The following is a 27,884-nucleotide window of genomic DNA, read 5'->3' on the forward strand; positions in this document are numbered from 1 at the left end:
TTGGCCCCATTTCTGTCCCTTTTTCCCATGAGCCTCCTCCCTCCTCCCCCGCTCTGTCTCCAGGCAAATGTGTTCCTCACCAAATTTCAAGGGACACTTCTAAAGCTTCTGAATAGTTCCTTGAAGCTCGCATTCTTTGACTTCAGGTGGGGAGAACCTCCCCTCTCCCTGTCTCCCTGCCAGTTCTCTCCACATGACGTCTTTACGTCTTTACCTTCCTTATCTTCGTGGAGGTGTGCGGTGGGCTAAAGCTGACAGAACTGCGTTCACAGTTTTTGGTAGCTCCTCCATAGTTGATCCAGCACCTCACTTCAGTGTGAAAATATTGGCCTTCACAGAATTATCCACCTTTGGGAATTCTGCTCAAAACTCCAAGACAGAGGGGAGCCCATTTTAATATCCTCAAATAAAGTGGATTTCAGATTTTTTATTTCTTTCTTTTGATATTCCCTACAAACTTATATTTTCTCCCTAGTGCTCTCCTTTGACCTGGAGAGTTTGGATCTCCCAGAAAGGACTATGAGCAGGACCACAAATGGTGGTGGTGGTTTCTTGGAGCCCTTTCCACAGTCTCTGGGCAGCTGCTCGTGGGCAGTGAGGGGAGGAGCCATGGGCAGTGGGTGTGCGTGGCCTCAGCTGCTGGGAAGCAGGGCTCCTGTCTGGCAGGGCTTTGGAAGCAACCCAGGACTGTTCCTTCTGCCCACTGAAGCACACCATAAGGCCTTTGAAGATTATGCTTCAGTAAGCAGTCAGCACGGATTACTGGCTATGTTACATGATTGTTTTACAGTTTGTGTGGCCATTAGAGGAGATAAGATTAAGATTTATAACCAAACTATCATTCTCCTTTTAATAACTGAATATAAAAACAGAAAGCATTGTTCTCCTTAAGTGCTATATAGAACTCTACCGTTCTTGATTCGTTATCTGTTCAGAGATGACAGTAGATTTTAAAACGTAAGAGAAATTTTAAAACTAAACAGAACTGGCAAGAGAGCTCATGAATAATTAAGTCTAGAAATCCTCGTAGGCCATTTACTTGTTCTTGGAATCCATACACTAGTGAGGAACAAAGACTACATTTGCTGTACAAGCTCCCAGTTCAGCTTCTCCCAGGAAGGATGTTCAACGAGACGAGGAAGGGGGAAAAAAATGTCCCACACACATTCTTTGCTCAAAAGGATCCAGTTTTATCCTATAGTTTCAACATGTCAGTAACACAATCTGTTATATTGTAGTTGAATGGGGAAATTCTCAGCAAATAATTTCAAGGCTTAGTCATTATTTCCTGAAGTTTCACTAAATTAGTAACATTGCAGGCTAATGATTCAATTTTGTTTTAATGTCATTGTCCATATTTTAATATACATAGATTGTGCCCTATTACAGAGCATTTTATGCAGGAACATTCACAAGAGATTATTGTGGTTCTAATTGTATATCATTGTTGTTTAGTTCTTTAAAACGGGAAAGTGGGAGGTTTCATATGATTTCTATAATTAATTTGAAAACAGCATTTTATAAAATGCTCTTTGGATAAAGAATTTGTATTGGGAAGGGAAAAAAAACCTTAATATCTCTCAGTTGAGAAGATGTTTATTTTCCAGTTTCATAATTAGGCATTTCCACAATCATAATTACTCAGCCAACACGGAGATTCTCTTGCAAAGCTGCCCTACCAAAATACTATGTTTCCCCGAAAATAAAACCGGGTCTTATATTAATTTTTGTCCCAAAAGACGCATTAAGGCTTACGTTCAGGGGGTGCTCGGGCTTATTTTCCAGTTAGGTCTTATTTTCGGGGAACACGGTATTTCAGTTAAAGGAAGTGAGGCCTGGTGGAGAGTGTTGCTATGAGAACTTTGCGAGATCGTAATCCTTCCTCCATATACCTCATCCCCCTCCTCACACATGCCCACTCTATCAGCAATTCCTAATATTCCTAATTCCAAAACAAAAGTAGGATCTGGCTGCTGTTTCCCACCTTAGCCATCATCACCTTGATCCAACCCACCCTCATCTCTCACTGTGACTAGATGGGTGTCAGGTCCTCCAAGTGCTTCCTCATTAGTTGTCAGGCCTGTCTACATAGAACAACTTGAAGAATCTGACATTTCTTCTCCTTAAAATCTCTCAGAAGCTTTCCACCTGGAAGAAAGTCCCAAGTCCTTGCCATGGCTCACAGACTCTGCCTGATCTAGCCCGGAAGGGTCCAGCCTCATCTCCTGCCCCTTGGTTCTCGTGTTCTCATCACACCACCCTCCACCCACACTCTTCCCTACCTCAGGGCCTTTGCATGTGTCGTTCTTCTGCCTAGAATGCTCCTCCTCCAGATTTTGAACTAATTGGCTTTACCTTATCCCTACACATCTCCTCCTCAGAGAGGCCTTCCTTGTCTCCAATACAGGAAGGAGCAACCCCCTTCCCTGAGTTATTTCACATCTCCCTCTTTATTCCCTCATCAAATGCCTCCCAATCACTAATTAGGCCTACTTGTCTACTTGGATGCCTGCTGTATGCTTTGTTCATTGCTGGACCCTTAGTGCAGAGGGCATCGCAAGTCATATGGGCTCAGTAAGTAGTTGTTCAAAGTTGTGTGCAGGTACTGTGTGTACAAGTATGGACTGATTTATTTTTCTGTGTGAAATTGTTGACCCCGCTGGGCTACATATCTTAGCATGTTTTCATTACGGAAAACTTCAGTCATATTTCCTCATCAGTTTAATGTGGTTGCAGTTGATTTTGCAAAAGCGGTATTTCTACGTACAGACCTAGGAGCACATGAAGTATCACTTTGAAATAGTTCACTTGCACTCTCTCCTCCTTGCAAGGGGAGCTTTGGGGTCTAACCCTAATCCTAACCTAACCTATAGATATGGGGCTTACATTCAGCCAGAATGCTAAATTAAAATATTGAAAGACTTCAGTGTATTGGTAATTAGTGCGGTTCATTACTATGAGCCCCCAACTGTTCTTTCCTTCCTTGGGAGGTCCCTGCGGACACTGCTGAAGTGGGTGGAGGCCAGCAGGGCAGTGGTACCCCTGAGAAAGGCACTGAGACAGTAGTGAGCAAACACTTTGCTCCCGTTTGGTCCCTTAGGGTGGTGGCCACCTGCTGCTGCTTCCTCAGAGTCGCCCTCATCTGACTGCTTTGGGGAACTGCAGCCTCTGGAGAGGATCATTTCTATTCATGTCTCTTGGCTTGTATATCATTTGTGAGTTAATACTCTGGTGTTACTTAATCTTTTGCCTGCGTCTTAAAATAAGAAGTTCCAATTTCCCTCACATCGTTATATCATGCTGTCTTTAATTGGTGTGTGAGTAATCTCCCTCAAATAAAAAGACGTAAAGTTCTCATGCTATAATTCCAGTGGTATTTTCAGAGAATAATGTTATCATCATCACTGTTATTCTTTTTAATACTCTAGTAATCATATCTAGAGGAATGATTTACCTACTAGAGTAAGGACCTTTTTTTTTTAAATGTAGTGATATTAACATTCAAATTAGCTTGTAAGAACTTAGCTGACGTGAGTCCACTGAGGATCATACACTGATACTCGATTCTCTCTCCACTGCTTTGTTGCCTACTTTAGAATTTTGCTGTGCTGAATCTAAATTGTCACTTCCCAACAAAATGATTTTGGAGTGGTGAGAACTGATCTTGAATTTTCATGTACATGGGCTAGGAAATTTTTGTAACCTCTCTCTTCCTGGTCTCTCCAAATGGCACAGAATACGTTTCCTGATGGGTGGACGTCATGGAGAATTCAAGTTTCTGCCTCCCTCGGGCTATGCCCCTTGCTATGAAGCCTTACTTCCCAAAGAAAAGATGAGATTGGAGCCTGTCAAAGAATATAAACGCGATGCTGAAGGCATCAGAGATCTGTTGGGTACCACCCAGTTCCTCTCCCAAGCTTCTTTCATCCCATGCCCCATAGACACCAGTCAGGTAGGTTCAAGCTGCCAGCAGGAGGCCATGAAGCAACAGGGCTACACCCTTTTTTCTGCATTGGCCTTGAACCATTCTCACTATACATTCTGTAAAATTGTCATGTAATGTGAGCAATCGCTATTCTTCATGTTTCCACCACATGTGTAGATTGAGCTCTTTAGGGATTTCTCAGCCAATGAACAAGTTGAGTACTTGCTACCTGCAAGGCATTGTACTAGGCTCTGTGAAGCGTAGGCAGCAAGAGATCAGTACTCTCTGGGAATTCATAACCAAGTTGAAGAGGTAAAGGAACAAATGTATTATCTTTTAACAGTCTAAGTGTAATAAATGCAGACTGAAGAGTGTGCACAAGTAAATGCGAGGAATGCCCTTTGGGCTATTATGTTTCTAGAAGTCTGTGTTTAGAGAGGATAGAATTCAATCAGGACCATTAATAAGCTTACCTGGGGATGGGCATCCAGGGTTGAAGTAACCAGAATGGGATCAATAAGAGCTGAGAAGTAAAAACAAGAACTAGGTACAGGTGATAATGACTATTCCCATGTGACTGGAGAAGGAGCATTTCTGAAAAGAGTTGGAAGTAAAACAGAAAGAAATGGAATAGCGAGGAGGACTTTGAAAGTGCTGATAAATGAACGTTTTTTTTTCCCCTTTCCAGTCTTCAGTTTGGGAGAGACACATTCACATGGTTATGGTGAGGGGCATACAACAGCTTTCAGTATTTCCTACACACTAGTGCTACTCAAATTGTTATTCAAGATGTTAGAGAAATAAAGGAAAAGGGACTTTGTCTCTGAGGCACTTGGGTTCATAGTTGATGGGAATATGAGTCTTTTAGCCTGTAGATGGTCTCGAGCATGCATTTTGCCACAATATTCGTATTTGTGAATATTGTGTTACATTCACCTGTGTGTGCATGTTCATAAATTTACTTCTTACCTCCAGCGGTTCATGCTGGTGAAGTCCCATGGAATAGAAACTGCAGCATTTCTCTGCCTGCCTCATAGAGCCTAGTATAGCCCCTAGAAAGTAGTTGGAGCTGAGAATTTCAATAGGAAACTGGGGAGAAGTTTGTGAGCCAGAGGTCATCCTAGGAATCGGTAGTGCATTCTAGATAAGAAGCCGGAGGGACAAAGAATTCAATTAGCTTTTTCATGGACACAGGCTGCTAGGGTCCAAGCAGGGAGAGAACATGAACAGAAGCGTGATTCCTGCTTCTTCACGCTGCCCTCCCCACTGAGTCGTCATAAAAGTATACGTCACTCAGAAGAGGCTTCCCGGGAGAAAGGGGCCTCTAAGAGAGTTCCAAAGATGAAGGGAAGTTTTGATGAGGGATGAAAGGAAGGCTTGAGCAAAGAGTGACAAGAGTTTCTAAACATGCAGAACTGAATATTTGGAAATCAGAGTGGCGATAAATCCACAAGCCAGAAGAACGTAGCTGTCTGGACCCAAAGCTAAACTGATGTGGATACTGGAGCTAGGGAAGTGTTGCTGGAAAAATCAAATAATGGGGAAGTTCTCATTGGAAAAGTACAATGTATTATCTTCAATGAGACCTTGTAATATTTTAGAATCTATAATATGCTGGGAAATTATTGTCCAAGGAGGAGTTTTAAAAATCAGATGCTGATACAGAATCAACTCCATGCTGCCTGGAGCGTATCCACCAGTTTGTACATTAGGTATCGCTCACTGGAGCTCTGTTCTTACACACTAGCAGTGCTCAGTGCTTGAACCACACCCCCCCATACGCCAATCCCATCCCTGCTCCCCGGGCTGTGCTGGAGAGAAAGGAGCCCAGCTCTGAGCAGCCCAGCCCCCAGATACCCAGGAGGCAGTTATCAAGCAAGTGTTACTCTGTCCCACTAGTCACCAACTGAGCTCACTGAAATTGTAATTTGGGTTATTTGTGCCAGCCCCTTTCCACATTTTTTCCTTTCACTGGTTCCTCTGATGTGCAAATCAGGGTGTGGGGGGTAATACCAAAAGGGAAGGCACTAGGGTGACTTACAGATTTGAAGCAATGATGGAGCCATTCAACAAAAAAAGAAAAGAAAAACAGGAAGAGAGAAAGACTTTAAAGGAAAGATAATGAATTTATCATTGAATAACACACTGAGTTCACTTTGGTGGGAAAATCCTGTAGGCAGTTGGAACCATGAGTCTGAACTTCAGGAGAGACCACAGCTAGAGATGTACTTACTTTGGAGTGACCATCTATGGATGGGTGAGATCTCCCAAGGAGAGAGCATGGAAAGAGGGGGGATAGGCCCAGGGAAGCATTCACATGTGAAGAACATGCATATCTGCAAAGAAGACTGAGAGAGGGCAGGCAGCGAGGAAGTCCAGAGAGGAGAGAATCTCTGGAAGCAGCTCCTTCTGGGTGATGTGGAGTGAATTCAATGGGGCACCCGATCCATATAGATTTTATGGTAGATTGCAGTACAATTGGCTCTTGTGGTTCTGACTTCCCACTTGTTCCTTTTCTTTGTAGGTTGTTTTGCCATCTCACCTAGAGAAGATCCGAGACAGACTGGCCGAAAACATCCACGAGCTCTGGGGAATGAATAAAATAGAGCTTGGCTGGACTTTTGGCAAGGTATGTGTTTCACTGGCCAGGCCGATGTGGAGGGTTGCGTTGCCTTGTTTCCTGGAAGAGTTCTCCAAAGACTTGAATGAGGAGGGGAACCTTATGAGCCAAAACTCACTCCTTCTGACTGCCACCTGTCTAGCTTCCGCTGCATTCACAGCAGGCTTGCTCGGTTGTTGTTCTAGTGCCTTCAGGAATGCCAAGAAGACCAGCTCTACACAGACAGACCTAGGAATCAATTTAGTCCCTTCTTACTTCCATATGCTGGGGTTTCCTTTGTTCAGGGAATATTGAGGGTGGTCGTTCCTCAGCCCCTGCTTTAAAACCCTCACGGCCCCCTTTCCTTTCAGAAACAGTTGTCCTCGCTGCACGGCTGCTGAAAAGAGGCTGATGTCTTGTTTTGAATCAGACTTTGTTTAACATGATTTTTCAGACGTATCACTAAGATTAATGGACACTCAGGGGAGGTTAAGGAATCTCTTTCACTAGAAAGCATTTTTCAGAGAGGCTGTAAATTGCCTTTGTTCTGTGATTTGTGTAAGGTCATATCCGAAGGCAGAAGGATAGGTGAGTCCTGAAGCCTCTTATGACCCTGACACTCTCAAATTATGCACGGTCCAGCTTAGTGACTGAAAGGGTTCCTGCACTCTAACACGTCTGTATTGACAGAGTTACCATGAAATACTCTCCTTAAATCTGACCACCTCTCTGTTGTATGCTTTTATAACACCACCAACCTCTCCTTTGGAGAACTAAGCACAATTGCAATTTTACCTTTATTTCTATGATTCATTTGTTATTGTTCCCTGCCCCCATTAGCCTGTATACTTTTTGAGGCCGAAGCTATTCCAGCTCACCTCCGAACTCCTAATGTCTAGCTCAGTGCCTACCGCGTAGTAGATACTCAGCAAATATTTGTTGAATGAATGAACGAATGTCTGGATCTGTGTTGTCTAGTACGGCAGCCATGAGCCACAGGTGGTTACTGAGTACTTGAAATGGGACTGGTCTGAATTGAGATGTGCACACCAGATTTTGAAGACTTACTATAAAAAAGAGTATAAAATGTCTAATAAATTATGTCTTGTATTAATCACTACAATGGTAATATTTTTGTTATATTGGGTTAAATAAAATAACACTGTTCAAATTCATTTCACCTCTTTCTTTTTGCTTTCCTAATATGGCTACTAGAAACTCTGAAATGGCCAATGTGGTTTACATGTGTGATGGACTTTATATTTCTCGTGGACAGCATTGATCCAGATTCCGTAGTCCTTTCTATTCTGGAAAATACTACCATTCAGTAGCATTATGGTTCCATGAATTTGGGGCAGGCAGGAGCAGCTACCACGTGTAAAATTGCTTCTTGGGAAAGTATGTTCTGAATGCAGGCACCTGACTAGAAACAAATCCACAGAAGCACCAGGCACTGGCAACTTGGGGACTGTATATATCACTTACTAGAGAGAAGATCATCTATTTGCCTATCAGCAAATGGCCGTCTTTGTCTTGCTTGATCTAGATTGTCTGGGCTATGTTTCAAAGTGTGTCCTTTCCTGTTTTCTGCAGCAGTGCCAGCTGTCATGCTTAAATTACACTCTTTATGTTGTCACCTAGATACGGGATGACAATAAAAGACAACACCCCTGCCTTGTGGAATTTTCAAAGCTGCCCGAAACCGAGAAGAATTATAACCTACAAATGTCAACTGAAACCTTAAAGTGAGTATTTAATTGAGCTGAATTTGGACGAATGCTTGGATGATTTAATACCTTGTAACTAAACTGCAAAGATATGTCTCTTGCCTGGAAAACATGATCCATTCTGATAAATTAGGGGGTGATTATTCATGCCACAAAAGGATTTGGCATAGTGAATAACTATGATTGTTATAAAATGAATAAATATGATTGAATAACATTGATTGTTATTTAGCATATATATTTCTTTAGAGGCTGTTTGCTTGTTGCCAGGGACGGGGAAATGGAGGCAGAAAAAAAGAAGAGAAACTTAGAATCAGAGGATCCACTGCCTCTTGTAGTTCAGGTTAAATCAAGAACCAAAGATAAAGCATTCTAAAAATCAATGGGAAAACACAGTTTGATTCACTGAAATTCAATTTAGAAACAGCTTTTAGTTTCTCCGTGACCCCACCCAAGGTGAAAAGCCTAATTCAGACTATAATGATTTTAGCCCAAGTTGGTATCTCCCATCTTGAATTCCTTTTGTGCTTGTTGCCTGTTCTCTCTGTGTTGTATTTCTGTTCTCTGGTTATCAGTGTAGAACATGTTAACACTGGTTTTGTTGGCATGACGATGCTCCATCACGATGCCCTTCTCAGGCACACACGTGTGATGTCTTCAATGACCCTGAAGTCTCTTGAGGGTGCAGCTCTGATATCTCACAGTGTCAAGCACCTGTGCATACAGGGAGCACACAGTAAATATGTGCTGACCTGTGGATTTGCTATGAGGATCCTGTCTGTTCCCTGGAATCAGAGAAGCAGGATACAATCCTAATGCAAATTCAAAAATGTCCCTAAGTGGGGCTATTAATGAGCTTCTTTTTTTATATTTTTATGCTTGCTATCGTCTAAATCTGGAGCTGGCAAACTATCGCTCATGGGCGAATCTGACCAGCCACCTATTTTTGTAAATGAAGTTTTACTGTAACAGAGCCAAGCTCATTGGTTTGCATGTTGTGTTTGGCTGCTTTCACTCTATAATGGCAGAGCTCCGTAGTTGTGAAAGGCATATGGTCCACGAAGCATAAACATTTACATTCTGGCCCTTTACAGAAAAAGCATGGTGGCCCCGTGGTCTAAATAAATGACTGTTGTCTGCTGTTATCAGCTCAGATGCGGGGCAGGGTTCTTACTGTCCTTTACCTTTCCCTCTGTTACGTCACAGGACCCTCCTGGCCTTGGGGTGCCACATTGCTCATGTTAATCTAGCTGCTGAAGAGACTCTCAAGAAGGTCAAACTGTCCAAAAAGTAAGTGATTTCTTTAATGGTTCACGACTTGAATGCTTCAGTTTGAATTTTCAAACTGGGAGAACGGGAGCCCATGCATGAAGGCAGGTGGCAGCCCCCGGTGCTTGCTAGCACCAGCTCAGGATGGCTCCTCCAGCCACGGAGACTGCACGGAGGCCCCCAGACCAAAGCCTGCTGACGGCAAGTGTTCGCCGGCTTCCCCCTCTGTCCCGACATACAATACTATCGTTAGTTGTGAGCCAAAAGGTGTGGCCCTCTCAGATGGATGCACTCTCTTTGGTCTGTAAAAATAGCAGTTGGCCCAGGAGCGTGACAATGGTTGGTAGTCACAGCAAAGATTCTCTCCTCTGGTATAGGGCCAGCCTTGTAACTCCATTGTGGGAACGGTTGTCTCTGCCAAGATGTGATTTAGCCCCCTAAATCTGCACGCGTGTGACTCTTTCTCTCACCCGTACATTCACAGAGTCCCATGTGCTGGTACATTCAGATACGCTCTCACTGGAGCGTCTCCTGGCTTGCGTGCACACTCTCCCTCACATGTCCCAGCCTTTGGGGCACACACATTCCCACAAGTGTCATAATTAGTTACGAGCCAAGGCAGTGCCAATGTTAATCGCATGCTTCTCTTCTCCTTCTTCCCTGTGAAACTCCCAAGCTTCCAAGCTCCACTCTCAGCGGCTGAGTGCAGCACAGCTGAGAACAAGCAGTGGGAGGTACCCCTGCTGGCCAAGCTGCGGGTGTCAGTGCTCTGCAGTTAATGCCTATGGACGCTGCCCAAAAACAGGCATCCCGAGAAGATGTCTAAGGGGCAATATCTTATGCCTACAGTAGACCCTGAATCTCACTCAGCTTAGAGGTTCCTGGACAGAGTGAGCTTTGGTCTACAAGTCGTCACATTTAATTTCTAGCCCTGCTCTGGGCATTTAGTGGCCCTAGAGCCATGGCCTCTGGACTCATGTTGCCACATGGCCATGATCTTCTGCTCTCCTGAGAGTCACTCCATTTTGTGCCCTGGTCCTCTCCATGCACACAGTGCATCCTCCTGCGCTCGTATTGAACTTTGTCCCATCTTCACAATATCGACCACATTAAAAACATTTGAGGCTCTGACTCCTGGACTGGACACACTCAGGTCAAGTGAAGTTCACAAATTCTCTAACGCCATGATATTTTTCTTTTGATTCCCAAAGTAAAGAGGTTTAACTTTCTAAGACTGAACAGTAATTCTCTGCTCGTTTGTAAGAAACCATTTGGCTCAACGTCCTGTCCTTGCCAATAAGATTAGAACCTTTTTGTCTTTTAAAATGGAATGAAGGAGCCTCTGGTAATGTTATAGCTTACTAAGTGTGCCCATTATTTGTAGGGCATGCAAGTGTTTTGTTAGAAATAAGGATGGATTTACACTGACCATCCACTTTCTCCAACAGTCTCCTTTGAATCTGTCACACACATTGGTGAAAAGGATGGTAGGTAGGTAAGAAGCATCATCCTTGGACTTCAAAGAGAACTGAGCTATCCATTCTGCAACCTGTGACCAACTATAGCCTCATTTTCATAGTGTTCTTACCATGTGCTATTGGTATACAATCTGGAATGGGGGAGGCATTCAGATCTGTTCAAAATACTTTTTTTCCCCCATTTACTTGTAGCTACATGATGTCCAATGGCTATAAGCCAGCCCCTTTGGATTTGTCTGATGTGAAGCTGTTACCTCCTCAGGAAATTTTAGTGGATAAACTGGCAGAAAATGCACATAATGTTTGGGCAAAGGACAGAATAAAACAAGGATGGACCTATGGCATTCAACAGGTGAGAAGTGCTGGGTCAGGCCTGCTGGAAAAGTTAGAAGATATGATCATCCGTCACCATGCCATTTTTCTTTGGTGGGTGTTAGATTGGAAGGTGGAGGTTGTCCTTGCACTCTGTCCCTCCTGCCTCAGCACATATGTTATTTATAGACTCGTGGGACTGGACAGCATTCATAAGGGTCACAATCACATGAACTTCAGGAACAATTCCAATTTTGCAGCAAAGGGTAGGCTTACCTTTCCACCGTTAGCCTGGTTCACTTGTGGTCATGTTGCCCTGTGTCTGTGCCCCGTGTGTGTGGCTGCATCTGCTCTCATTTCCTCCCTGTCTTGCTGCATGCCTTATGGAGAGACGAGTTTTCATGCCACTCTCCAAGGCCAGGGTAAGGCTCACACAAATCAGCGTCACAGCTTAGCAGTATTTCTGAGATGGTCCCAAGTATCTACCCCAGAGACTGAAAAGCAAGGATGCTAGTCCAGGAGAGAGGCAAACCAGTCTTCCAAGAAGCCAGTGCCCCCTTACTTCAGCCCATCAGGCCAAGATTCCTGTGCAGCCAAGATACTTAGGTTGAGCAGGAGGCAGCCTAAGAGCCAGAGCACAACAAGGAATTAGGTGGAGTTTAGAGCCAGGGTTCAGCTCCAAGCCATCTGACAAACCTCTCTTCTTGAAATGCTTCCCTCATCTTGATAAGTACCAGGGTTATTGTCAGGGAAGTTCAGGGGTAGCTGGGTGCACACATTTTCTTTCATACCTTAGCCTCTGAACCTACGTGTGTGGGATCCAAGAAGACCACAACGACAGAAACCATGGCAGGGAGGAGAGTGGGGGGTTCAAAGAGCATGTCAGGCATATTTATGTACAATGACTTATCACTGCAATTGTCGCAATTGCCTTCTTAGTCCTCCCTAAGGAACTCAGGAGGACTCTAATGCAAATATGTGCCTACTGCAATGAAATGGACCCACTATCGCTCTGCCACCTTTTCTGATGTTTCTCTATGATGTTTCTGTGTTAAGCTTAAGTTGTGGCATCAACTTCCATAGGGGTTTGTTACATGAATCCCCATCTGCCTTGCCTTGGGAATGGAGGTTACCAACCAATTTTATGCACTTCATTTTATTCATAGGCTGGCATTATTAAAATGTGGGTTTTTTAATGTTAGCTTTGAACATTAGAACAAATTTTCCATTTATACTCATTTACTCCTGAAGAGAAGTAGTAAACAGGTATGTACATTGCTCAATATCAGGGCCCTGGGGGAAGAGCTAGTAGACTCCGATGAGGAAGCCAGGACTGTTCCCAGGAGTGTGTGAGTGGGACAAGCTGTTTGTAAATGCAAAGTGTCTTTTCTCAGAACCTCTTTTCTCTGGCTTCATGTAGGATTTGAAGAACAAAAGAAATCCCCGTCTGGTGCCATATGCATTACTGGATGAGCGTACCAAGAAATCCAACAGGGACAGTCTTCGTGAAGCTGTTCGGACGTTTGTGGGTTATGGCTATAACATCGAGCCATCAGACCAAGAACTAGGTAAGGAGTGGAGATTGTTCTGGCCCCAACTTACTAAACAGGTCCTCTTCTGAGGAAATGCAAACATTGGATAGGTCTGACTTGCACCATTAAAAATTATGTTAGTGCTGAATAGCATTAAACTAAATGGTGTGTTTTAAGAATCGGGGGGCAGGTGAAGAGAACTGTGTTTGATAATAAAACATAGTCTCATTGACAGATGTATCTGTGACAAGCATGTCTATAACCCAATCTTACAAGGAATAAGTTATCCTCCAGCATAGCTGAGCTTTTCAGCTTATTTGGTCACAAAACCAAGTTATCTTCATTTCTTGTATTTTCCAAACATGTGAATATCATTAGTTTACTTTTGGACCAGGTAATCTCATCCTTAAATAAAATTCTAACACTGATTAAAATCACCAGTTTATAATTGTTGAGTATGTCATTGCTATCCCATACCCCAGCTGGGTCAGTATTACAAGTGGTTAATTGGATGGATCTAGAGTACGACAAATCCTTGCTCTCCTTGGTATTGGCTCGGTGACCTCGAACAAGTGATTCAACCTCTCTGAGCCTCAATTCTTCATCTGTAAAATGAAGACAATATTACCAACCTCATAGTATTGTTGCTAGGAAAAACTGAGATACCGTGTTTCCCTGAAAATAAGACCTAACTGGACAATCAGCTCTAATGCGTCTTTTGGAGCAAAAATTAATATAAAACCCAGTCTTATTGTACTATAATATAAGACCGGGTATAATATAAAATATAATATAATATAATATAATATAATATAATATAATATAATATAATATAATATAATATATTATTGGGTCTTATATTATATTAATTTTTACTCCAAAAGACACAAAGACACATTAGAACTGATTGTCCGGCTAGGTCTTATTTTCAGGGAAACACGGTATAGTCTCTAAAGGATCTACTACAAAGTAATTACTCAGTGAATGGTAGCTTGTATTGTTATTATATGATGATAAAAATGATAATTATTATATGGTGAACAGAATGTCATATTAGATAGTGGGAGATCTATCTATCAATCTTTGTCGTCAAATTCTGTTGAGGAATGCTACCTAATTATTAAAGGTCTGTGTGCTTTGTTTCCCTCCTGCACGCTCTACTCTCTTTCCTTCTCTCAATAGCTGACCCAGCTATGGAGAAAGTCAGCATAGACAAGATTCGATTTTTCCGGGTAGAGCGGTCTTATGCAGTAAGATCTGGAAAGTGGTACTTTGAGTTTGAGGTGGTGACCGAAGGAGACATGCGTGTCGGCTGGGCCAGGCCAGGCTGTCGGCCTGACATTGAGCTGGGCGCCGATGACCAAGCCTTTGTGTTTGAAGGCAGCAGGGTGAGTCTCGACAGTTTCCACACATCCTCAGTCCATTTGTTTTTTCCTCCAAACATTTCCCCGGAAGTTGGGAGTGCTGAGTGTCTGGGTCTCGGGCTTCAAAATGAGTGGCCGTCACCACTGGCTAATTTAAATCACTGAATGATCATTACCTAGTGATTGTCACTTTGCTCTTTGCTCTGGTGAAGAGGAGGATTGTACACCCAAGTACTTTCTGTAATCACTTGCGTATCGGCCATTGCACTTAAGCCCATTGCCTCCACTCCAAAGGAGGTTCACAGAACACTATACAGCCAGTATCTGGAGAAGTCTTACCACTTTGCCCTAGTGGAAGTCCTGCTTGCTATCATAGCTAACTAGGTATCAGGAGACTTGGGCCATCTTTTCTGATGAGCCTTCTGTATCACAGTTTCATTCATCTATAAGTTAGATCACGCCTCCTTGTGACTTGTCCTTGGTAGAGAGATGAGTGCCCTGTAGAAACCAGGTACCATTACCATTTAGGAGAAATTGCTCTTTGGTCATTTCTCCAGCAGTCTGGGTCTTCTAGGACTTCCAATTCTCTAAGCCTTGGGGTCTTGTTTCCTAGGGCCAGTGTTGGCATCAAGGAAGTGGGTATTTTGGACGTACCTGGCAGCCAGGAGATGTGGTTGGATGTATGATCAATCTGGATGACGCTTCAATGATCTTCACACTGAACGGGGAGCTGCTGATCACCAATAAAGGCTCTGAGCTTGCCTTCGCTGATTACGAAATTGAGAATGGTAAGTCCACCTACCGCCTTCCCCTATTCCAACTCCATGAGTCAGAGGAAAATCCAAGGAGAGCTGGGTGAGTTTGTCTACTTCCTTATTTAGGGTGCACTGTCCTTTGCACAGGCCTTTGCTGAAGACTAGCCCTTAACTATCATTTTTGAAGAAATCAAGACAAATAATAGGGATCGTTGGTATGTACAGCATAAATGTAAGTTCTGAACTTCCAGATAAATTGATTAAGAAGTTCTCCTCTTACTCCCTGTGCTGCACTTTGGCAGTTTAAGTTTCCTCAGGTTTCCTAAGGAAATGCTAATTGCATAAGAACTAACATCCCTGGCAGAATAGAAAAGTCGGTGAATTAAAGAATTATACTTTTATTCTGATTTGAATTGTCAGTCTGCACGTTTGTGTCCTTGAACTTGTTGCTTTGATGAGAACTAGTGAAACACAAAAGTTCGACTTAGCTGCTTGCTTGAATGAAATAACAATTTGTTTTGAAATTCACACACACTGTGAAACCCAAGCACAGCTGTGCTTATTAATGGCCATGAGTAGACCGCAATCAGAGCAGTGCTTCCAGCTACATAAAGGAGCAGTGGGCGCTTCTCGTTTCCTGTCTACAGAACCACATTGTGCGCGAAGGTTGTTGGCATGTAGGAGAAGGAGCACTGGACGGTGAATCAGCTGACTCGCTCCTAACAAGCCGTGGGGCTCCCAGAGAGTCTTGGCTTGACTTCTCTGGCTTCACTGTCTTCATCTGTACCAGAGAAGAAGAGGATTAAGCTGCATGAGTTCCAACATCTTTCTCAAATGTAAAGTTCTGTGGCAATGACTTAATACCCACTGTGCACACACTGCTGAGCTTTGTGCTGTGCCACCCACTGCTGCTTCGTTACCGAAGAGGAGGCAGGGTGCTTTATAGGGAAAGAAGCTGCTCTGCATCACCTGCTCTGCAAGACCTGGCTCTCCCCCCACCTCCGCCCCTCCTAACCTGCGACACCTTGGGTGGACTTGATTTAACCTCTTTGCATCTCATTCCCTCTCTATAAATGATTGGGGCTCCTGATAGCTCCAAGTCTCTTGGGCTTTATGAGAAGAAACAGTCCCTGCCTAGAAATCTGAAAAAGAGATAAAACGACATAGGCAAAAGAGCAGCAGATATACAGAAAACTGTATATGTAATAATATAAATATTCCCTTTTTACAGAATATTTTTAGCTTTATAAATCACTTTCACACTTTTTACAGATACCTATTATCTGAAACATGCATTTCCAAATGTACCCTAAAAAAGCTTTAACAATTTTTCTGAGAGTCGCATATTTGGGGAAATAGAAAGGGTGCAAGTCAGTGTATTTTCCTAGACAGACAGGATAACTAAAACCAAATGGGGTCATATTTTAATGCCTTCTGAAAAGGTTTAAAACCAGAGTTTTAAAGAGAGAATTCTATTTGGGGAAACGTGGGAAAGATTTTGACGGCAGAAAGAAAGGTTTGCAGGCTGGTTCACCGGCAGAGGAGAGGAAATGTATAGGTGGACGTGAGGGCAGTGTAGATGATCCATCTTCTGACACTGCTCTTAGGAAACAGGTATTTACCGAGCCCCCACTACAGGCAGTGCTCTCTTCTTGAGGCATGAAAGAAAAGGAAAACCTGGAAGATTCAGGCTCATCCCAAGGAAACGAGCTCCGTAGGGTAGGAGTCCAAAGACGGGAGACTCTTTCCTGGCTGTCCTGTACATGAACCAGAGAGGTTATGTGCCTGTGAGGCTTTGTCTCAATCTAAGGAAGAGAGAAGAATCTTGTCGGTTGGGCAGAATGATGAGGATTTTGCAAAGTCCAAAGCCTTGCTACTCAAAGTGTGGTCTACTCATTAGAAATGCAGATTATCAGCTCCACCAGACCTACTGAATCAGAAACTGCATTCAGACAAGAGACTCTGCTGGTTCATAGGTAAATACAACTGCAAGTAGTAGCTGTATTAAAGAGTGCATTTTCTAGTTGTAAAAATAAATAAAATGAAAATATGAAAATGTAACTAATAATGTGGGTTAGAAATGGCAAATGACAAATACAGAATTAAAAGCCTATGAGAATGGGATTGGCAGTGAATGTTAAATAGAGAATCTGAAATGTCTGCTCCTCAGAAGGGTATTGCCCTCAGAGGATATAACTAGAATATTGCTGTGGAATCAGGAAACTGCAAGAACCGATTGGAAAATTTGCATGTGGAATTTATGGAAGACGAAGCTGGAAAGATAGACAAGATGGAGTTTACAGCCTCAAATACGAAGACTCAGTCTTTTCATTCAAGATACTTTTCTTGTCTAATGTAGGCCAGGCACCCTTGGACTTCACTCTCTAAGACTTGGGATGGGAGGAGACGCTGTTGTAGGGTTGGAGCAGAGGAATGCTCTAAAGCAGAGGAACGTTTTAGGATAACTCTGCTTTTAAAGATTGTCTCTATTGTAATGGAAGAGATGCCTCAGAAATGTACAAAAAAAATGTACACTTTTTGTGTACAGGGACATGATTTGACCTTCAGAATAACAAAGTCTATACAAGGAAGCTGTTTTATAGCAGAATTTTTCTGTATTATGCGAGCACAGTACACTGTAGTATCATATAGCACTTTAGTAACAGAGACAAGATAAGTAGGAAGCTCTTTCAGTTCTGTGATGGCTCAGGAAGGCAGCTGAAAGGAAGTGCATGCCATTTTTTTAAATAACTGTAGCCCAGAGGCCTGGAATAACCAACCATGTAGCATTTCTCTGTTCACTGTGGAAAGTGGAAAGAGGCAGCAATTCTTGCCTTGAGCTGTTAGGAAGAGCATCTGTTGAAAAGAAAACATTTTGTGCGCTGTAGCCCCCATAAAGCAAAATCCCCTGTGTGTTTGGGCTCTAGTCTCCAACTTCCCAGGTTTGATGCAGGCCATTATCCCAGTGGGAGTTGTGCTATGGGAAGTTTTTAGTCCTTTGAGAGAAGGAATGGGGCAGGCATTAAAATTCATGGCTGTTTTTCTCTCTGGGTATTTATACATTATCTCTCTTCTGTATCATAGACAAAATACTCTTCTCTGTCTCATTAGAATTTTTCTAATCATCGTTCCCTATCCCAGTCCCTGGCCTGGACCATTACAGCTCTCATTGTTGTCACCGAAAGGCATCAAGAAGCTCAGAAGCTTCCACGATAGAACCTTTGCTATTAGTCTTCTCTTTTATTCCAGTTAAAGGAAAGGAAGATAAAATCCTGCACATCCTGCCAGAGACTTCCGAATGGGATGTCTGGAGGAGGCTGTAGTGCCATTGTCCTGTTCTGCCTCTCTGCCAGGCACTCCCCTGAGGGACATTCTGCTCCTACCACAGCTTTGGTGTCTGCACGGGCAGACGCCTGGACTCTTCCTGTCATTGGCCTGTTGGAGTTTAACAGCTCCTCCAGCTCTGCTGGCAGCTCTTCTGTAGGCAGCAGATGAAACTTTCCAGGAAGTGCCACTACCATCTGCATGCAAACACACTGGTACGAAGGGTCCCCCTGTCATTCTTTCTCCAGATGGGTGTTATGCTTCAGAAAGTGGCTGTAGCCGGGGAAACATGCCTCTTGTTTCCTGTGTTTTCTGCAAGACTAGTAACGATCTCAGTTCTATCTCTGAACTCTACCTTTGTGAGGCTTAGCAGGCAATGAAAATTAATGGGTTAAATACACGCTGCTGGATTGTGATTGTCAGAAACACCCAGGCAGTCACCTAACCACCTCTCTCCAAGATCTGTTCTTCCAAAGCATAGTTGTGATTTGCTCACATGTGTTTCTTCAGTTTGAAATGGATTGCAAATAGACCCATGGTTTGGATTTTCTAGAGAACTGGTTTCTTTCCAAGCTCCTGAAAAGGTGACCTCTTGGATATCCCCCTTCCTCATCACAAAATCGGTGTGAGGCCTGGTGATACCAAGTTTATCAGAACCTGGGTCCCCTACAGGATTTAAGTGCATTTGTTCTTGCCATTACCTTCCCGGATCAACAACTCGATGCACATCTTGGTTCCAGGTAAATGCCATTTGCAGATTTTCTCCTCAAACCTCTTCAAAAATGTCTGCAGAATTGCTTCTCTTAGGCTGCATGTAGGGAAGGGATATTTCTGTTTCCCTTTATTTTTCTGTCTTCTTCCTTCTCCAGTCTCATTTGCAGCTATGGGTTAATGGGGTTGTGAGCAAAGTGTAAATCCTTATTTACGAGCAACAGTGCTCACAGTACTGCCATGTGGCCTCACCAAATGGAACTTTTTATCCTGATCAACTTCTGGGAGCCATGTGGCCAATTGTGACAGGTAGCCCTTTTCCTCTAAGTGTCCTGGAGTCTTTGGTCATAGGTCTTACGGTCATGGGTCTCCAGCTGCCTGATCTAGAGGCAAGCTGGTCAACTATATGACATTTAGGAAAATCATTTGAAAAGTGAAGAAGGAAGAATTCGAGCAAGTCATTGTGGATAAGAATTAGAAAGCAGGCATCCTGGCCCCAGTCCCCAGTGCTTGCTCTAGACTGCTCCTCAGGCTTCCTTGTTCACATGCTGGCTCTGCAGCTTACTAGGTGAGAGACCTTGAGCAAGTTTTCAACTTGCCAAGCCTCAGTTTCCTCAGCTGTAACATGGGAATAATAATGAGGTAGAAAGTACTTGATAAATATTAGCCATTGTACTTTACCACCGTCATTGTTATCCCTTATCTATTATACAGAATTGTAAAGTTATGTGAAGTTTTAATGCCTCAAGTAAAGAAGTTTTAGAAATGGAGAAATCGTTATCTGGAGCCCCTCGAAGGCCAGGTGTAAGGAGCTGATGAATTATATCCAGTTATCAAGTATTCCCCAGGACAAAAGTGCTAGTGCCTTATGAGGACTTACCTTTGCTGTCAGTCCTATTTGGGTTTTCTCTTTTCTGACTTAAGATTTGGATTGAGCTTCTCTGCCACTGTTTTACAGAGCTGTCCCAGCTGTACCCAGTTAGCCCCATGGAAGTCCCCGACACTCTTCCCCTCTGTTGCTTTCACATCCATGACTTCTCATGCAGTGTTCAGCTCTCCCCTGTAGAGAGAGGGCTTCTATCCTAGAGGGACAGCACTTTAGAATGAGTGTGGCCCTCTGCTCTGGGGCATTACTGCTCTTTAAATCTGTGGCATCATCCACTGTAACACACACACACACACACACACACCCTTGCACACTGACTGGCAGCTGGTCTATGAGTCAGAGGGTGTGGAATTTTGTTCCAATTTGTCACTTGCCCTTCTCACGACCTTGATGAAGTCTATTAGCTCCTCTGTTTTATCCTCAGTAAAGTGCTGTCCCTTCTGCTGACAGCTTAGGAATGAGGCAGATCCCAAATCCCTGAGAATAAAAGGCTCCATGCAAATACTACCTTTTTTCCCTTCTGCGTGTATCTTACATTGTCAGTAGGTCTGTGACTAGAAGTTATTCATATGAGCCTAGTTACTCAAAAGTCCTCATCCCTGTTTCTCCACTGAGGCTTTTACACCTGCTGCTCACTCATTCCACCATTCAAGTTAATAGAGAAGAAAGGAAAGAGATTTCTTAAAATATCCTGTCTCTGCTCACATCAGGGCTGGAGCGCTTCATGATCATGGCTCCAAGATAAAACTACCATAGTGGTAGTGATCTGGTGGGGTTACCTGCCACCCCCTAGCAAAAACCAAAATACTGTCTTGGAATGTTTTACAGCTCAGCATTCACTCTTCTATATTCCATTTATCGTTTTCATATCTATAAGCTCCTTGGAATCAGGACAGTTTCCTCTCCTTGCTTCACATCTCCAAGCACATAGCAGAGCCTTCTGTCCCAAAGGGGACTCAAGAAATTGGCCAAAAAAGCAATCCTAATTTCACACGGGAGTCAGATTTCCAAAGGTTGCTTATTTGTGAAAACCTGTGTCTATAGAAAAGAGGTGATTTCACATATGAGAATCCCTAGTGCAAAAATGGCACAAGCACAGCCATGCTCAGGAGGTTGCATGAATAGATGCTTGTCTGCTCGGCCTTCCCGAGGGCCGTGGCCATGGCCACCCGTCTACTGAGGACTGAGTGGCTCTGAGAGCGGCTCTCTTTATAGAAAGCACCCTCATTCTGCTAGGACTGCACTGAAGCTCTCTTATTTAGAAATTACCTTCAACAGTATTACATAGTGTCCTAAATGAGTTCATTGCTTCTGAAAGCAACCAATTCAGCTTGTGAGAGATCCTTTTCACTTTCGTGACTTGCTTACATAGAAACTTTGTGGCCTAGACAGCACTATACAAGCACTGGTGCTAGGGAACAGTGGTTTTGTCTCTGGTCTCTAGGAACGAAACTCTTACCTTACCGTTAAAGGTCAATTATCCCAAAATTGGCCTTCACATTACCCCTTAAATAAACACTCCTGTCCTAGGAGTGACACGAGTTTTCTTTGTTGGGGTGCCAACCTCTGCTTTAGATACTGGCCTTGGAGCCCTTCCTCCCCTTCCAAGTGCTCTGAGCCTCCCAGCCTCCTACACCCTCCCAAATCCCGGATAATTAGTGCTTTCCCGGCTCTGCTGATTTGTTGGTCCACAATTATGATTTATAAATAGCCCACAAAGAAGAACACCAAACAATTTGAAAATCTGCTTTGGTCGGTTCTGCATGGCAGTTTTTTTTAATATGATAAGGCTACAGAAGCAAGATTGAAGAGACAAACTATAGGAGGGAGGTGAGGCACGTTGGATGGGGCCTGCTCAAAAATCGCATCTTCCTGTTTAACAGAACAGTAGGTGAGCTAGGAGGATGGGCATTTGTAAATGGTATTTTGTAAACAATCAGTCATAGTGTTAGCATTTAAAGCTTCTTAAAATCATCCTCTCAAAATGGGAAGAAACATTAGAGCTCTTATTTCCCTGGGGAAGATGCTGAGACCTAGAAAAGTTAGGCAATTTGCACCAAGTCATTCTTAGGCTTCTTGTTGTTGTTTTGGGCAGTATTTAAAATTGCCCAGGGCCCAGTAGCAGTTTTAACTAAGGCGCAGATGAAGAATTTCACTTTTTCTCTTACTGGTTTCACTTTTCCAACTGATGATTATTTACAGCTTAAGAATAATCTTGGCTGGATGATTGTTTTTTTCCCCAGATCGTTTTGAACGAAGCTACTTTTCTTTCTCATACATCAAGTACAGCCATAGCCTCCACATGGCTCCTGTTGTTGAATTTATGTGCCAGGAAGAAAGATGAAGGATGGTGTCCCATCTTTCCGACCGGAACTCAAAGCTGTTAAGGAAGCAGAGATTTGGCTTCCTCGCAGCTTCCCGGATGGCGCTGCGGGCTGAGGCAGGGCTGTCTTTCCCCATTCTGCAGGCTTTGTGCCCATCTGCTCTCTGGGACTGTCTCAGATCGGCCGCATGAATCTCGGGACGGATGCCAGTACCTTCAAGTTTTATACCATGTGCGGCCTCCAAGAGGGCTTTGAGCCTTTTGCTGTCAACATGAACCGAGATGTTGCCATGTGGTTCAGCAAGCGCCTGCCAACGTTTGAAAATGTGCCAAAGGATCATCCGCAAATAGAGGTAATCTTACACGTCGTCATGGGTGGCCCTGGCAGCACAGGTAGGCCAAGGCACTAATAAGCCACTAATGCTCCTGTCATCACTCAGCTGCCTACCAACGTCAGGCTCTGGCTGCTTCCCAGCCACCTCCTCACTGGCCCACAGAGCTGCAGTTGCAGACATCTTAATTGGGGCAGCTTAGTGGCATCTTACAAATGGCAGCCACCTTTCAGACACAACCTTGCAGATCAGCCCCCAAGACTTTGGGCCACTGTGTCTTCTCTATACATTCCTGTACCAATAGTCATAATAATACAATATTCAGAGACCTTAAGTGTTGTTTCCCTAAGAAAGTTCAGTACCTATACTTAAGATTATATGTCCTAGACATGATTCTTCTATGCTCAGATTTTGATGTCTTTTAGGCCCTGTTTAATTTCTACAGAACCTTTTCCAACATTTTAAGCTGAGGTGTCATAGTTGATTATGATGGCTTCCATCTTGCAGGGGGAGCTGAGTGGAGCCAAAGCTTATAAGGAGCCTGATTTGGGTTCTGGTTCTACATCTACTTGCCTCTGTTTTGCCCGTGCCCACCGTGGTTTTTGTGTGGTGTGTATTAGAGGGGAAGGGAGGCTAATGGAAAGTCAGACAAACCAACTCCATCGAAGCATTAGATTTAGTGGCTTCCTTTCACCTGACTATAAGTTCCCTTAACTCACCTTCCAATCTAAACTCCACAAACATCAACTCTTAGTACCCCCGCTTTCCCCCACAGTCTGACACAATAGAGACTTGTATTTCTGACCCCTGTCTGACCATTACTTCAGAAAGCTGGCTCATAAACTTTGGGAGATCATGAACCCCTTTGACAAGCTGATGGAATCTCGAGACCCTCCACTTAGAAAAATCTACAAACCACACAAAAATATTTAAGCATACTCAGACCCCAGGATAAAAACTAGTCTCCAGAATGCAGAGAGAAATGCTTAGATCATATGCACATAATTATTATAAGTTACAGTTGACTTCTTCCCCCCACACACACTTTAAAAATCCAGTTTTGATCTTTCTTCCTCCAACCACTTTCCCTGTAATGCTTGTGCCCTGCCACTGGGAATCTCCCCAGTACTTGGAGGGGCCTCGGGAAGCCTCAGCTGTCAGGCTGTGGCTGTGGCAAAGATAGGAAATGCACTGGTGGGCGACACAGCCCCCCCAGGGAGCTGTGATTTCTCTTTTGAACTTTGGGCTTTCTGGCTCCCTCCCCCATAGATATTCCCATGCCTGCTGACAAGGGAAATCTTTGGAAGGATTCTCTTCGTTAGCCACTTGCCCCCAGACCTCAAAGTGGACTCATGTGGGGACCCAGGCCTCAGTGGACACCATGCTGCGTCATCCAGATATATCCCCCCTGTCTTGAACCTACTTGTTCTCTACTGTTGACATTGCTGAGAACCCAGTGTACATGTCTTTCCATTTCTAATTTCTCTAGCCAGAGGCAGATCTGTTATTTTCTATAGGGCAGAGTCCAAGTGATGATAACAATGGTTTGGTCATCACTGGCGACAACTTTTATAGTTCGCAAAAAGCCTTGACATATGTAATGTCACTGAGGGAAGGATGATCAGGGTCAAGGTCAGGCCCTCAGGTGTCAGGTAAGGACCCATGGTGTTTCCAGGTTGTGAGGATCGATGGCACCATGGACAGCCCTCCATGCCTCAAGGTGACCCACAAGACGTTTGGCACACAGAATAGCAATGCCAACATGATCTACTGCCGGCTGAGCATGCCCGTCGAGTGCCACTCTTCCTTCAGCCACAGCTCCTGTCTGGACAGTGACGCTTTCCAGAAAAGGTGAGGGCGAGACAGAGGTGTTCATTATGTCTGCTGTAAAGCTGGCTTTCCGTCTGTCTGTTTCTTACTCTACCTCAGCACAACGAGACCTCAGAGGGTAGGGTTCTCTCTGCTTCCAGTCCGGTAAAGAAATGAGGATGAATGTGTACACCGACGTGTGCATGCATGTGCATGTGTGTTTGTGCAGTGCATAATTAGGGGACCAATCGGGCTAAACAGGGTGACATCTCATGGAAAAGTTCCTACTCTTCTTGAGCCCTCTGAATCCCTAGCTTCCTTGCAACCTACAATTACTGTTTTTGGAGTACAAGGAGGAGATGCAATTGTTGTTGCCTTTGTGTGAAATTTGAAGCTTCTGGAGGCAAATGCTGCCTTTCTTGGCATAACTATGTCTGATGTCCAACCCAGCAGCTGTGTGACTCTTGAGTAAGGTCGCTTCTTCCTTCCTGATAAGGGATATATTCCTTGCTGTCTTTCTTTCCTTTAATGTCTTTTTTGTAATCATTAATGTACGTCTGCCTGTCTAGAGCTGTCTGGTCCAGGTTTCCTCTAGAGTTTCACTATCTCTCAAGCTTTATACAAGCAAAGCTGCCTGAGAGAATGGGAGAATGTATCCGGAGGTATCCCTGCCTATGTTATTACAACTCCCCAGCCTTCCCCAGCTCGAACTTACCACTTGGGCTGCGGGACAAGAGTTAGAAGTCATAGCCCTGGCTGGTGGTAGCAGTTTACAGAGGAACAAGTCCCAAGACCAGCTGGAATCACTCACATATTGAAAATAGTTTCCTAAACTTACCTCTATCATTAAAGGTAGATCAATTGCCTGTCAGAATTGTGGGATTCTCTCTACAGCTTAACAACTAAAACATGGATTATCTTCCCCCCAGGAAACAGATGCACGAAATCCTCTCTCAAACAACAACAGTAAGTAAATGTGCTCAGTTATGATTTTAATTATTTGAGTCTTTGCTGTGCTTGGTAATATGCCCTTTACAGCAAAGACCTATCTAGAGATCCTCTGTAATTGTCAATTACTGTGTCTTTTAATATCCATCTTGATGCTTCCAAAACTCATCTACAGCATTTCTCAAATGGAGGAAGAAACGACAGATATTCAGTACAAAGCAGAAGCTCTACCTAGAACATCTCATTGGACATCACTGTATACTTTTGCCCGTTTGCCACCAGGGACCCAGCACTGCCTATCTGATTAAAATGAACATCATTTGGGGAGGGTGGGATCTTAATTTAATCCATCTGTTTGCTTCTTTCTGTGAATTTCCATAAGTCAACTCTCCCTCTCTCTGAGCAGTGCCAGGCATAATGTTGAAAGCAATCAAATGAGAAGAAGGAGCCAGGGACCCAGCCCAGAAGATGGAGGTTGCTTTTGGTCCCTTTTCTACAGCTAGACAGTGTCCGAAAACAACACTTGCTAACTTCTTTTTTCTTCTTTCACATTCTTCTTTTAACACCTGACCCCCCCCGAAAAAAAAATTCTTGGGAAGACGTGCATGTCACTTCTTCTATAAAATTATCCTGCAATCCCGAGTTCATAGGTTAGCTGTCATCGGGAAAAAGATCTAGCAGAAGTGGTCACACAATCAGAATGTGCAGGGCATTGCGCTAGGCCCATTGTGTCAACAGCCCACTCAGTTCCCACAGCAACCCCATGAGACGGACGATCTCATGCCCTCTGAGGCACAGAGAGGACACATGACTTGTCCAAGGCCACACGATTCATAGCTGCCAATGCCAAGGTCCAAACCCCATTTTGTCTGGCTAACCCTTTTATCTTTTAATCAAATATATATATATATATATATATATATATATATGACCAACTATAAATAAAAGTCATTTCATTAAGAGTAAGTGTGCTCAGTTTTATAAAGAAAATAATGAAGCAATCACTTACCTTAATGCTTTAGTTAGTATTATAACATAGGGATACATTTCACAACTGTTAACGATACCTGCCAAAAACTGCTGTAATTCTCAACACTTTGTCGTTGAGCCTGGTGACCATACAAATCACGTTTGGCCACAATATGGACTTTCTTTCGCAGCATCTTTTTCAAGACTTTCAAAAAGAGTATCCTGGACTTTCCTGTAGAAGTACAACGTGTAGCAGGGGTTCTCTGAGCCTCGACTTTCTCTCTCTGGGGGCCAAGACAGTTCCCAGCTCTCCCCAGCAGCCCAGGTCTGCCCTGAGGCCCAGGAGAGGGTTAGGGTTCTGTGCAGGTCATTCTGAGAAACTACTGTTTATTTCCATCAGCAGCACTTTCTGAGAAGGGTGGTAGTGTCTCTGGAGGCTAAAGCACAACGGTAAAGAGAAAAATGAGGAAGCCAAAGTCTCTAGTCAGCCCTTCCTCCAAGTCTAGAGTGCAATGCAATATACGTCTAGAACCACATGTGTTTTTTAAGAAGAAAGGGCCAAGTGGGCTGTAGCATTATTTCTTCCTCCTGAGCATGTACCCCCTAACTGGGGGCCACTCACTCCTCTGTGGTCTCTTTTCAGCAGTGCTACTACGCTATCCGCATCTTTGCTGGACAGGACCCCTCCTGTGTCTGGGTTGGATGGGTGACTCCTGACTATCACTTATACAGTGAAAAGTTTGACCTGAGTAAAAACTGTACGGTGACTGTTACTCTGGGGGATGAAAGAGGCCGTGTCCATGAAAGGTAAGGGGGCTTCTCACTCCCTTAAGCAGTCTTTTTCTCTCTAATCCCCACACCCCCAAAGGAGGAAACATCCAGCATCTGTTAAAAAGGGAAATAAATCTGTTAAAAAGGGAAATAAACGGTGTAGGGTCAGGGGATACTATGACAAGAGAAGTGTTATTAGAGAAAATAGCAATTTCATCACATACATAAAACACAACCCAGGGATGGGAGATATAAACAGACAATTGGGAGGTCTGGACTCCATCTCACACTTTTCTCCATGATTTCCTGGCAAGCCCCCAATTTCTACAACTTCCAAATAAGACAAAGATCCCTGGGTGCTTGAAAGTAGTCACTTCAGAAGAAATAAAAAGATGTACCACATCACACAACACTTGATCAAGTCAAAACTCCACATCCCAAGAGTTTGTCATGGCTCAATGCATGAAGAACATGAAAGAGACATTACAAATTCATGAATAATAACCACTGAATAGAAGTTAGGCAACTTTAGGGAAAGCACATTTAGGCGTACCCATGCCCTCCCACCAGTCCATTGGTGCTGCCACCAGACAAAGAATTCTTGGCCAGCTATACCCCAGAGGTGACCCAGAAGACATGCCTTGTTTCCACCTGACATTTCACAGACTTTTTCCCCATGCAGATATGTGTAGAGATATAATAAGTTGTTTCTCAAGATGACCTTTATTCCTACAAGTTCAGGAATGTTTTTGTAATCAGTGCTCTTTAGATGCTACTGGCTCATCAAAGGCCAGGGGTCAGGTAAATTGCTATGTCAGGGGGACCACTGTGGGCAGGTGGTTAAGAGCAC

The 27,884-nt window shown here is 43.7% G+C and overlaps 1 protein-coding gene across 1 annotated transcript in view; it reads left to right on the forward strand.

The window, feature by feature from the left end:
- Nucleotides 1-27,884, forward strand: part of LOC308497862 (ryanodine receptor 3) — a gene marked incomplete at its 3' end in the record, with an annotated part of 275,261 nt that overhangs the window by 133,552 nt on the left and 113,825 nt on the right. The window contains exons 19-30 of the mRNA XM_081048956.1: nt 3,736-3,952; nt 6,450-6,554; nt 8,166-8,269; nt 9,458-9,541; nt 11,191-11,350; nt 12,731-12,878; nt 14,025-14,230; nt 14,820-14,994; nt 22,350-22,558; nt 24,213-24,388; nt 25,276-25,312; nt 26,907-27,070. Of these exons, the coding sequence (XP_080905082.1) occupies nt 3,736-3,952; nt 6,450-6,554; nt 8,166-8,269; nt 9,458-9,541; nt 11,191-11,350; nt 12,731-12,878; nt 14,025-14,230; nt 14,820-14,994; nt 22,350-22,558; nt 24,213-24,388; nt 25,276-25,312; nt 26,907-27,070 (1,785 nt within the window). The remainder of the gene's footprint in view (nt 1-3,735; nt 3,953-6,449; nt 6,555-8,165; nt 8,270-9,457; nt 9,542-11,190; nt 11,351-12,730; nt 12,879-14,024; nt 14,231-14,819; nt 14,995-22,349; nt 22,559-24,212; nt 24,389-25,275; nt 25,313-26,906; nt 27,071-27,884) is intronic.

This window comes from Rhinolophus hipposideros, assembly GCF_964194185.1.
Source record: "Rhinolophus hipposideros genome assembly, chromosome: 5".
NCBI lineage: Eukaryota > Metazoa > Chordata > Mammalia > Chiroptera > Rhinolophidae > Rhinolophus > Rhinolophus hipposideros.